The 12139-nt window shown below is 57.9% G+C and overlaps 1 protein-coding gene across 1 annotated transcript in view; it reads left to right on the top strand.

Annotated features, from left to right (window-relative positions):
• The first annotated feature begins 1507 nt into the window (after positions 1-1507).
• Positions 1508-12139, top strand: part of Lrp5 (LDL receptor related protein 5) — a 97860-nt gene continuing 87228 nt past the window's right edge. The window contains exon 1 of the mRNA XM_026396513.2: positions 1508-1748. Within this exon, the coding sequence (XP_026252298.1) occupies positions 1670-1748 (79 nt within the window). The 5' untranslated portion in view covers positions 1508-1669. The remainder of the gene's footprint in view (positions 1749-12139) is intronic.

Genomic DNA, 12139 nt, shown 5'->3' with positions numbered 1-12139 from the left:
AGACAGGGTCTCACTGAGTTGCTTAGCACCTTGCTTTTGGTGAGGCTGGCTTTGAACTCTGGATCCTCCTGCCTCAGCCTCCTGAACTGCTGGGATTTCAGGGGTGCCCCACTGTGCCCGGCATGTGGTTTGCAGTTTTCAAAGGGTGGCCTTCAAGGAAGGCCTGGCTGGGGACCTGAAGAGGTCAGGGAGTGAGACAGGTGGGTAAGTGGGATAAACGAGTTCCAGCAGGGAGAACAGCAAGGACAATGCCCTGAGGCAGGAGTGTGTCTTAGGCTGAGGACCCGGGAGGCCATTGTGGCCACAGCCAGGTGAAATGGAGGAGGGAGAAGGGGCCATGGAGTGGAGAGGTGCAGGAATAGGCCTAGCTTTCCACCCCAGCCTCCAGCTTCTGCAACCTGGGCCCTTGGTGGATCCCCCACAAGCCCAACGGCCGAGCTCCTGCCCTGGGGCCTTCACCTGGGGTTTCCTCTGCCTGATGCTGCCTCGAAGCACAAGCTCCTGGTCCCCAGGAGTCCTCAGACAGAACACCCTTTCTTTCCATGGCTTTCTTCAGGCTCTTAATGAAGCTGTTGTTTACTTTTTCTGTATTATTTTAATTTATTTATTTTTGTTTCCTCCTAGTGTATAAAGCCCAGGAGGGCATAGACGCTCTCTGCCTGACCAGTGGCTCTGTGACACTGTCACACTGCAGCCTGGGTACAGGTGTGTTCATGTGAGGCATGTAGCCTTGCTTTTCACCGGCAAAGAAGGCCAGGAGGTTTCACCTTCGCCTGTCAAAGGCCCCGTGGTTCCAGACAACGCCAGAGCCAGGCTTTGCACTTGGGCCCACTGGTCCACAGCCCCTCCTCGCCCCTCTGGCTCTGAGGCTGGGGTGGCTTGCCCCGAGCTCCCTGCCTGCGGACCAGGGGACTCAAGGGTGGGTGTGGGGCCCAGGGGCTTCTCCTCAGCCTGCCCAGCACGTGTTGGCCACCGTGGCTATGCTCAATCTTTTGATATCGAAGATGACCGTCGAGGGCGTGCGTTCGGTTTAAAAGTCAAACGTGGAGCTCACCCACTCCCAGCCCGACCCCTACCTCCACTTCTGTGCCTGCTCCGTAGTCTTTCTCCGCCCGTCCCCAAGTGAGGACAGGTGTGGCGGACCCTCCTCCCTCCCGGGACCCTGCCCGGCTCCCGAGGTGGCGGTCGCGGGGCAGCGCGCAGCCATGGCGCGGGGCCCGGACTCCCAGCCCCGAGGAGGCTCGCCGGGTGCCCCAGACGACCCCGTCGGTCCCGTGCCTCAGTTTCCCCACCCGCAAGGGCCGGGTCCCGCAGCTGGCTCTACAGGTGACACACCTGCTTCCGGGACTGGCCGGGCCTGCGGGCCTGGCGCGCGGAAGCCGGGCGCGGGGCCTGCGGGGCGGCGCGGGGCGGGCGGGCGGCGCCTGGCCGGGGAGGCTCCGGGGGGCGCCCGCGGGAGGGCGCGGCCGGCGCGGGGGGCGCGGGCGGCGGCGGCGGGGGGCGGAGACCGGCGCGGCTTCCGCTCCCGCGCGCCCTGCTCCCTCCTCCCCCGTCGTCCTGGTCCGCGGCGCCCGAGGGGGAGGCGGGAGGCGCCGGGAGCCGCGCGAGGAGCCGCCGCCGCCGCGCCATGGAGCCCGAGTGAGCGCGCGGGCCCGTCCGGCCGGACAACATGGACGCGGCGCCGCCCCGGCCGCCGCCGCCGCCGCTGCTGCTGCTGGCGCTGTGCTGCAGCCTGGCCCCCGCCGCGGGTAGGTGGGCGCGGGCCGCGCGGACAATGGCCCGGCGCCCGGCGGCCAAGTGCCAGGCGCGCGCCGCCGGGAGCCGACTTCGCAAGTTGGGGGAGTCGGGCGCGCGCCGCGGACCCCTCGGCCCCGGGGCCGCGCGGGCCCTTTGTCTGGACCTCGGGCCCTCCCCGGGGACGCGGCGTCCCGGGCCGGCGGGCAGGGCGCGCGGTGGGCAGCGACCCGCCGGCCGCCAGGTGCGGCGCGGGCGGGTCCTCACCTGCCCGCGGGCACGGGGGCGGCCGCGCCGAGCGGGGAGCGGTGGCCCGGGGCGGAGCGGGGCAGGCCTGGCCTGTCGGGAGCCTCCCGGGAACTCGCCGGGAGCTGCCTCCTACGGCCGCGCGGCCTGCGAGCTCCGAGAGTCGATTTAAGTTGCTGCGAGAAAGTTCTGAGCCCTGGCGCCGGGCGGCCTGGCCCGTGCTGCTGCCCCTTTGAACTGCGTGGCTGTCGGTTTCCAAACCGAATGACACCTGCCAGGTGCCCGCACGACCCGAAGGACCCATCTGGTCACTGGGACCCCCAAATGCTGGCGCCCCGCTGTCACTGACCAGTGCCCAACCCCAGGGCCGGCTGCGTGGGGTGACGTGGTCCCCGAGTGTGGGGATGTGTGGGCAGCTGTGCTCCTACCTCAGTTGTCCCCGCGGGTGGGGTTGGTGGCAGGCTGGGGACCGTCTCTAACTTTTGGTGTGTCCCTTGGGGTGGAGCTGAGGTCGGGAGGACTTGGGAAACCTAAGCAGTTGGAAAGGCTACACATGTTCTTTTAATTTGGAGATTGCCATGTGGTTTTTGAAGCCAGCTTCTTGCTACCTAAGTCGTTCTAATTTGTGTGCGTGTTTTGTTTTTCTGGAGTGTGGCTGTCCAAGTAAACACCGCCCACAAGTGCCTGTGCACACCTGGTGTTCTGTTGGTGGCAGTTTAGGGTTGGGGGAGCCTCAGGTCTCTTTGTCTGGGCTTCACATCGAGGCCAACAGCTGTCTCTCTGAATATTTCCAGTGTGGCCACTGCAGGGGCTGGCCCTGAATCTGTGCTCACATTCCCTGTGCCGGGGCCTCTGGATGGAGGTTTGGGGGGTGGCCAGGAGCAGGGAGAGCCGGGCACTTGTTTGCTCCAGCCGGCCTGGTGCCCAGTGCAAGCCTGGAGTTCCGTGGGAGTCGCACCCCAAGTTTCTCCCTCCCGGGAATGGTGTTTACATTTTTGGGCCTCGTCTGGTGCTAGCAAAACAAGGTGAAGCCAAAACAATGCCGGTCTGGATCGTTCAGGCCAGTGCTGCTCCTTCTCTTTCCGGAAATGCCTGGGTCACCGGGGCAGAAGGGGTTCTTTGGGAAGCTGTTTGTTTTAAAGGTGGGGTTTGTAAGCCGGCTGCATCGCTTTCCACCTCATTGCAGTTTTGGATTTCCTGTGCGTTTTGGGGTGACGTTGCTGGGATCGAATGCCTGAGGGGCGTGGGATTCAACACCCTAAGGAAAAAGAGTTACATCTGTGGAGTTCAGTTGTGTACGAGGCAAAAAAAAAAAAAAAAATAGAGTTGATTGTTTTAACATTAGGAAGCCAGGCCTGGGGACGCCAGCTAAGTGGTGATCAGTCCTAAAATGGAAGGGGACCGGGACTCTTGTGTGTCACCATCTTGCTGGTTCTCCCAAGTTGTGCCTGATTTTCTGACAGATGGGTACTTCTTGAGGCCTGGAACGAAGGCAGCTAGTCGCCACCTAATTATTTTTCCCGATTGCTTCCTGTTGCAATTTAAAGCTGTGAGCCCACGGAAATGCCTTTGTTCTAGTGGGCCCTGCCGGGTGCCGGCCGGCATTCCCCTCCGCAGCCCCAGGCCTCCTCCCCTGGGAGCTCGGCACTTGTTCAGGTTTCTGCAGAGGCACCCTGTCGTGCCCCCCCCACCCCAGGGTGGGACAGGCAGGTGTTGGGCTAAGTAAATGCTGTGCTGTGCGGAGCCCCTCTGAAGCAGGGGTCCACGCCTTGCGCCCTCTGGTCCAAGAAATTACCTGGTCAAGCTGAAGGATGCGGCATTGGTTTCTGGCCTCTCTGGGGAGATCACCTCTCGGTTCCCAACATACTTGGAACCAGTTTAAATTTGGCCACCGTGTGTCACCACCCAGGCATTCAGCGGTTTCATTCATGGGTGGGGGTGTGCGCAGTCAGGTGAGGACTGGCCTCTGCTTGTGGAGGGGCTGCCAGGCCTGGGGGCAGGCCAGGGTTCTGGGTGCTCACTTGCTGTTTGACTTGGGTGGCTGGCTTCACCTCGCTGTGTCCAGTATCTCTGTCTGGCAGCCTCCTCCTCTCCCAGGTGGCGGGAGGGGTCAGTGCTGTGCGGGGCTCTGGGCGCCATCCCTGGCCCAGGTGAAGGATGGTGGCGGCGGAACGGTAGTAGCTGCAGTTGTGGGATGGGGTCTGTGGTCTTTCAGGCCTGGAAGGTCCAGAGGCTGTTAGGACAGTCTGGATTTGTCTTCTGTGTGCGACCTGGGATGTCCAGTCCACTGACGGACTGGTTGCTACAGCACCTAGTGGGTGCGGGGTAGGTAGCATGGTGCCCAGCACCTTGTCCCGGCCTTGCCTGTGCCCTGGAGGGAGCTTGGGCAGCTGTCCACTCTGCACGCCTTGGTGTTCTTTCTGTAACCTGTGAGCGTGGTGGGGACAGGAGCTGACTTGCAGTATGGGAAGGGGGCCTCCCCCCTGTGTCCTGCGGGGGGCCCACCACACAGGGCCTGGAGGTGCCTGCTGGAAGAGCCCAGCTCGGGCACTGGGTGTGACGCAGAGACTTCAGGCAGGGGTGACGGAGATGCAGCTGGGGCTGGGGCTGCTCAAGGTGAGGAGTGGGATGGATGGCTTTAAAGTCGAGGTGAAACTTACATAATAAAAAGTTAACCATTTGAATGTGTACAGTTCACAGTCATTTGGCAAATCCAGTGTTTATGATCATCACTCTTATCAGGTTATAAAACATTTCCATCACCCCAAAAGAAAACCCCATGCCCATTACACCATGGTTTACTATACCCCTACTGCCGTCCACCAGTGTGCTGTCTCTGTGCCTCTGTCTGGTCTGGGTATTGTGTGTGTGTGTGTGTGTGTGTGTGTGTAGGTTTTTTTTTAAGATGGGGTCCCAGGCTGGTCCTGAACTCCTGGTCTTGTTTGGGGGTCTGTGTTGGGTCAAGGTTGGGTTCCCCAAGGGTGTCTGGACCTTAAGTGATCCTACTGCCTCAGCCTCCCAAAGTAACTGGGACTACAGGTGTGCACCACGGAGCCCAGCTGCATTTTCTATAAATGGATCCTGCCTCCCATGGTCTTGTGTCTGATTCTTTAATTAGCATGGTGATCTGGGACCTGGGTCGGTATTTCATTCCTTTTGATGGCTGAATACTGTTCCACTGTATGGACAGACTGCATTTTGTCTATCCCTTCACCGTGGTTGAATTGATCTTGGTATTTCTTACAGCAGCATGAGCTGGGGGCCAGGGTGCCCTAGTGGAGTAGGACAGTGACAGGATTCAATCTTAGATCCTCCTGCTGAGGTTCAGAAATGTTATGGCCCCTGGGGACAAGCTGGAGAGCCAGTGCTGGCCCCTGGGGAGAAGGACCTGGGCCCCGAGGGCTGCTGGTGGAGTGGAGTGAGTGTTCAGTGGGGGACGTGGGTAAAGGAGGCTCCAGGGTGGCCACTTAACACACACTTAGCATGGAGACTTGGGCAGGGCGGCCCGGGGGCTGGTGGTGTCTGGCTCCTTTCGCACATTTGCTCAGTGGCCTGTGGGCTCCGAGCCAGCCGCCCTGCAGGGCCATCCCGGGGGCAGCACAAGTCCCAGAGTGATGGGTAGAGGCAGCTGTGGGGCTGCAGGGAGGCTGGGCCCGGCTGGCGGTCTGCTCTCTGCCGCCTCTTCAGCCCTGGAAAGCCATCTCCTGGCTCTGGGCCTTGGTCCCCACTTCCGCGGAGTTGGGGTTCAGAGAGTGGGTGCTGGGGGGATGGACGTGGAGCCCCTTCCCGCAGGCCACCCTGGGAGCCATGTGAGCGCCTGTTCTGGGCCGGGTTTGCTTTGAGAGGGTCCCTGAGGGCACGGTGGAGAGCTGGAGTCCCCAGGGCCCCGGCCCAGGTGGGGACGGGGAGGTGGGTAAGGATGTTTGGGGGTCTGTGCTGGGTCAGGGCTGGTCCCCAAGGGTGGCTGGCCCTGCACGCCAGGAGCAGAGCTGGCTGCCCTCTGGGCGAGTGGGGTCTGCTCTCTGGGGAGGAGCAGGAGGTCCCGTGCCCTTCCCTGTGTGGGGGAGGCCACCTGGTGTAATGGCCAGTCCACAGTGGTTCCTGCCCATTCCTGAGCCCCGTGTACTTGTCCTGTGGCTCCAGGTCCAGCCTTTGGTGTCCAGCTTGTCCTAGGTGGGGGTGGCAGCAGGCCCTGGTGTGAGCCCTGTGATGGAGCCTGAGTGCCCACAGGTCCCGCCACGTGTTCCCTGTCCCCTGCTCCTTGTGCCTGGGGTCTCTCTGCCACCAGCCCCCATGAAGGTTGTGGGGAAGTTGCCTCTGAGCTCCCCCATTTTGGGGGCTTGGGGGGCTGTACTTCCTGGGTGTTTTCTTCTTTGCTTTGTTCGTTGGTATTTAATTTAATATGCACTTTGTTGAGCGATGGCTACCAGCCTGCCAGGGTGCAGGGGTCTGTGGTTAAACTTAAGCCAGGGTTCACCAGGGAGGAGAGAGGTTTTAGCTTTTGGGTGTCCCAGGTGTCCCCTGAAGAATCCGGTGGTGGCTCCTCTCCCAGGCAGGTGCCCAGCAAGGCCGTGGCACACACAGCTGTGCCCATCACGGACCCCATGGGGCCTGGTGCACCCCCCTGTCTTCTGGGGAGCACTCCCCTCTCTGTGCCTCAGGTTCCTTGTTTGTAAAACAGACAGTTGTCCTCAGCCTGTGAGGCCATCTCAGGCCTGAGACTTTGTGGTTTTCTTCCCTCAGGAGGGACCGCGAGGGACAGGGTGCCCGCAGGAGGAGCCTCTTCTGCTGCTCCCTCCGCCCGCTGCTCCCCGTTCTGTTCCTTGGGCTCCCCACGGGGCTGCCTGGCTCCCCCGGCCTCAGGTCCCAGTCTCAGGTCCTCCTGTCTCAGGTCTGGCCTGTGACCTCCCAGTCTTGTGGCCTTGTCTCTGCAGTTCCAGCACCTGGCATCCCCCCAGCACCTGGGCTGCCCCACAGAACTTGTCTTCTTCCTGGGTCTGGGGGCATCGAGATGGGCAGCCTCAGGGTGCTGTCCGGGTGAGGGGTGGCCTGCACAGCCGGCCTGGGCCTGGGCTCTGTGCCCTCCCTGGGACCCCCCCGCCCCAGCTTGTGCCTGAGCCTGGACTCGACTCCGAGTCCCTCCACTGTGAGTCCTGCGTGGCCACACCGTGCCCTGCTGCAGGAGGCCCGGCCAGCTGACGTCCCACCCCAGGCCCCTGCTGATCGTCAGCAACTGTCTTCTCAGAGGTGTCCAGTGGGGGACCAAGGCCGGGCAGCCCTCCCTGGTGTGGTCCGGCCACCAGCTGCTCGTGTGACTGAAGCAGGTCACACCGGCTCCTGTAAAGTATGACATTCCTGTCACTCATGGCTGTGTGAGCACTGAGGGCCCATCCAGCCTGGGTGCATGTGGCCGTCCTTCTTGACCTCTGCTCCCGCAGCTGCACAGTGGGACAGGCCCATGGGGGCTGCTCTGGGCCGTAGCAGCCTGGCTGCCCGCAGCCGGACTGATACTTGGTTTCTGGGTATCTGGCCACGTGGGCTCCGCCTAGTGCCGCCACATTGGAAATCGTCCCTCGTGCCGAGGCCTGGCACTGTGCCTGTGACCCTCTCATGCCCGACCTGGCACAGTCCTGCCTGCCCTGTGCCCCGCAAGGAGCAGGTCCAGCCCCTGTATCTCCCATGGTGCCAGGCAGCTGGAATTCTAGGGGGCACTGCCAGTGGTTTTCGGGCTTCCAGGGGAGTGGGCTGTGCACACTGCTCTCCTGGAGCCTGCCCTCCCGCGTGTGACAGCCCCGTCTGGGGGCTGGGTGGTGGGGTCAGGCCCCCATCTGCTGCTGAGCCGGTTTATTTTTATTTCAGAACTACTTTTTCAGTCTCAGGAATGTAAGTCAGAGTTGGCCTTTTGGGCCATTTTTAGGTGTACAATTCGGTGGGGCACATGCATTCTGAAGTCCTGTGGTCACCACTGCTTCCAGATTTTTCCATCACCCCAAACAGAAGCCTGGTGCCCACCGGGCAGTCGCTCTCCGTGCCCTCCCCCAGTCCTGGCCACTCTGTTCTGCTCTCTGTCCCCGGGATTTGCTCTTCTAGGTCCCTCGCTCTGGGGGATCTGCCTGGCTTCTTTGCTAGTGTTCAGCACCGACATTCGGTGCAGTGTCTTCCAGGCTCGATCGAGTGGCAGCGGGTGTCAGGGGTTCCTTTTTCAAGGCTGAGTGATGCTCCGTTGTGGGGCACATCTGCGGGGCACATCTCTGTGGCTTCTGCCCCCGGCAGTGGCTGCTTCCTCCTCTGGTGCGCCCAGAGGTGGGCTGCTGAACCCCACAGGACTTCTGCCTTGTTCGGGAGCTGCTGGACACCATAACCCGCGGGGTGGGAGCTGCGCTTGGTCCAGTTCAGGCCGTGCTGGCTAGTTGCCTTTTTTGGTGACATCCTGGCCACTCTGGTAAGCACGTGGAGCATCGCACTGTGGTTGGGTTTGCGCTTCCCTGGTAACGCTCACCGGCTTGGCTTGTGCTTTTTGGCTACTTCGTTTCACAGATACATTTTAATTCCCTTTTGTTATGAGGAATTGAACCCAGGAGCACTTAACCCCGCCTCCCCAGTCCTTTTTACTTTTTATTTTTGCTTAGAGCCTCACGAAGTTGCTGAGGCTGGCTTCAGACCTGAGATCCTCCTGCCTCATATATTTTGTGAAATTTTTTTTAGTTGTTGAGGGACCCTTTATTTAATTTATTTATCCATACGCAGTGCTGAGAATCAAACCCAGTGCCTCACCCATGCCCGGCAAGCGCGCTACCGCTGAGCTGCCACCCCAGCCCCTACCTCGTATTTTTTAAATGCAAGAAACACGTGAAAACGTGTAGATGTTAACATATGTACGTATTGTCCCATAGAGAAGCCGTCTGTCTGCATGTTCAAGCAACGTAGTGCTTCTAGTGCTGGTCCTGGTGCCTCTTTCTGTGGAGACAGGTTACTTATTGCCTATTTTATTTCTCCCCTTAAGGATGGCCAGACCTTTAACATGTATCTTAGCATGCTACACTTTTTCAAACATGCACTCATCTTTTGCACAAATTAAATATCATGAACATTTTCTGTATCTTTGCTTTTGTGTCTGTGTTCTTTTTAAGAAACCAAGTGGTCTTTCCTGGTGCAGGTGCCTGTCCGTGCATTACCCCGGAGGGTGATGGGTGTCTTCAGGCTCTGTTGCTGTGCGGGGCAAGGCAGCGAGTGCCCTTGCTGTCTCTCCGGGCACTTGTGTACAGACGTTTTTGTAGGATATATTCTTTGTCAAAGTATATCCATTTGGTTTTTTTATTTATACCATAAGAAGCTATGAAAACACTGGCCTCCCTGTGTCCTCTCCAAGGCTGGCACTCAACAATTTTTTTTTTTTTAAATCAGCATCAGTTTGGTTTAGAATTACAACATGTTTTGATTTGCGCTTCCCTCCTTACCAAGGCCATTTGTTTTAATTTTCTGTGAATTGCCTACTCTCCTCCTTGGCCTATTTTTCGGATGTTTATCTTTTTCTGATTGATTTGTAAGAACTTTTTACTAAAAGAGGACATTAATTCTTTGCTGATTTTGTTCCAGGTTTTCCTTCTGGTCTCTAGCTGGTCCTTATGTTTTTTTTTTTTTTCCTGGCAATATGTTATTGTAAATACATTAAAAAGTTTCATGAAATCAAAACTCTCTTTCCCCTTATGACCGGGGGTCACATGTATTATTACTCTATCCCCAGATTTGCAATATTTTTCTCTTTATCTTCCAGGAGGATGACGACGACTGCTATTTTGTGTTTTTCGTTCCCATGTTCATTCTAGCTGATTTTTGTATGTGGTATGAGGCAGGGATCTAGCCATTGCATAAGGAGTTGCCCAACACCTGGAGGGAGTGGCCCCACCTGTCCCCGTTTATTTAAAATGCCGTCTTTTGGGGCTGGGGCTGAAAATCAGTGGTGAAGCGCTCACCTAGCATGTGTGAGGCACTGGGTTCGATCCTCAGCACCACATGAAAAATAAATAAAGGTATTGTGTCCATCAACAACCAAAAAAAAAAAAATTTTAAGAAAAGGTAAAGTGCCATCGTTTGTGGGTGGTGCCCCGGGTGCCTGGCTCCAGGTCCTGGACCCTCGTGTCCTGTGGCCCGTTTCTCTTTGGTCTCGTGTGCTGCGGTTTTTGCTCTCTGTACCACTAGAATATTTTTGAGCTTAGTTGTGCAAAATTCTTCCTCATTTTTCTTTTCAGAAACTGTGTTGATTCTTCTTGCACATTTTCTCTTTGGTGATAAACTTCAGAGCCACTTTTTGCAACCTTTGATCTTTAGTTTGGGGGTGGTCAGCGGTGACCTCCGCTAGGTGTTAGAGGGCTGGATTTCCAGTGGTTTCCGCCCATCAGCCAGTTCCTGGCTGTGGACATCAGCTCTTCTGCCGCCTGCAGACAAGCTGGTTTTGATATTGGCCGTTTCTGTTGGGTGCGCGCTTTCCAGCTGCTGAGATGTCCTGCCACAGCCCTCCCCGGCTGCTGGGGAACTGGCCCCAGTGCAAACTAATTTAGCCCGAAGGCAGGTGTAATTACTGAGTAAACGGTCGCGCTCCTCCCCAGCTCGCTCCAGAATACAACTGAGCTCCTTTGATTCCTTCCCTGGGCTGCACCCCGTCAGCCCAGATGGGGAGGCGGTACCTGCCTGGCAGCACTCTCAGGAAATGGCTCCGTGGGCATTCATAGCTGCTGTGTGGCCCGGTCGGAACGCGCCAGCCTGGATGCCCTCCAGTCTTCATCCACTCTCTGGGCAGCTGCCACCTTGATCCACCGGGAAGGGCAGGCGGTCCCTGTGATGGGGCTGAGGGTTAATGAGCTCTCCGTGGCCAGGTGGTCTTAGAGCAGGATGGTTTTGGAGCCCAGCCCCGCTTGGTTTCTGGAGGGAGAGGGGATGGCGGTACTGCCTGCTGCTCGGGTGGGAGCTTCAGAACCTGCTTGTGCCCCTTCCCCAGGCCTGGACCCCCTGGGCTCCGAGCTTCACCACAGGCCCCACATTTCTCGTTTGGCGAAAGACGAGATCTGGAGTGGAGGACATCAGGTTTAGTGGGCCTCTTTGCTTTCTAGAACCTTCTCCTTGGCTGTCTGATGCTCTGGCCAAAATAGTTTTTCTAGAACTAGTTTTCCCAGCCTTCTTCCCTCCTGCAGTAAACGGAGCCAGTTCGCTGACATCCAGAGTTGGGGCTTTGGCGAGGCAGGCCTTTCCCCTCCTCCAGCCAGGTCCTCTGCCGAGTCCAGCACCCTCTGTGGTCCTCCGCCCTGGGGGGGCCTAGAGAACAGCGACTGTCTCCACGCCGACTTTCTGCCACTGCACAGCGTCTGGTGGGTGCTCCCTGGTGGGTGCTCCCTCACTGTCTCGGGGCTGCCTGAGGCCGCGTCTGTCTGGGAGCAGGTCTTACCGACCTTGCTGCCCTGGCCCCAGATGGGGCTGCCTCATGAGCTCCTCCACCCTCCCCAAGTCTCGCTGGGCTGGTTCCCCAAACTGGGAGACCCCTGTCCTGCTCCCTGACAGAGACTCCAGGGCCAGCGTGGGGACCCCCTCCCAGTGGTAAGAGCCGTGCTTCAGCGGGCTGGACTCCCAGGGCCCGCAGTGGCCAGCTGTCTCGCTGTGAGGAGCCCAGCACACTCCCAGTGGACTTGACCCTGAAGTCGTGTGTTTGGGTGATGGCCATCATGCAGTGCAGACCCCGAGATGTCATGGTGGGGCGCAGCACCTTAATCATTAAAAAAAAAAGTGAAACTTTTATGTGAGTATTTTTGTTAAATTTTTTATTCATCTTTTTTTGTTCTTATTAGCTATACATGACAGTAGAGTATATTTTGACATATTATACATACGTGGAGTGTCACTTCCCATTCTTGTGGTTGTACATGATTATGTGAGTATTTTTAATTGTGGGGAGATGAAATAATAAAATGATGAATTTTTAATCTGAAAAAAATTTGTGCTTTTGTGTTTTATATATATTTTTATTTGTTCTAATTAGTTATACATGACAGAGAATGCATTTTGGCACATCCTACATGAGTGGAGTATAAGTTCTCATTTCCCTGGTGGTACATGAGGTGGAGTTACGCAGGATATGCAGTCATATATGCACCTGGGGTAATAAGGTCCA

Source organism: Urocitellus parryii, chromosome 4 (assembly GCF_045843805.1).
Source record: "Urocitellus parryii isolate mUroPar1 chromosome 4, mUroPar1.hap1, whole genome shotgun sequence".
NCBI classification, from domain to species: domain Eukaryota; kingdom Metazoa; phylum Chordata; class Mammalia; order Rodentia; family Sciuridae; genus Urocitellus; species Urocitellus parryii.
This window is presented reverse-complemented; position numbering and strand designations above follow the sequence as displayed.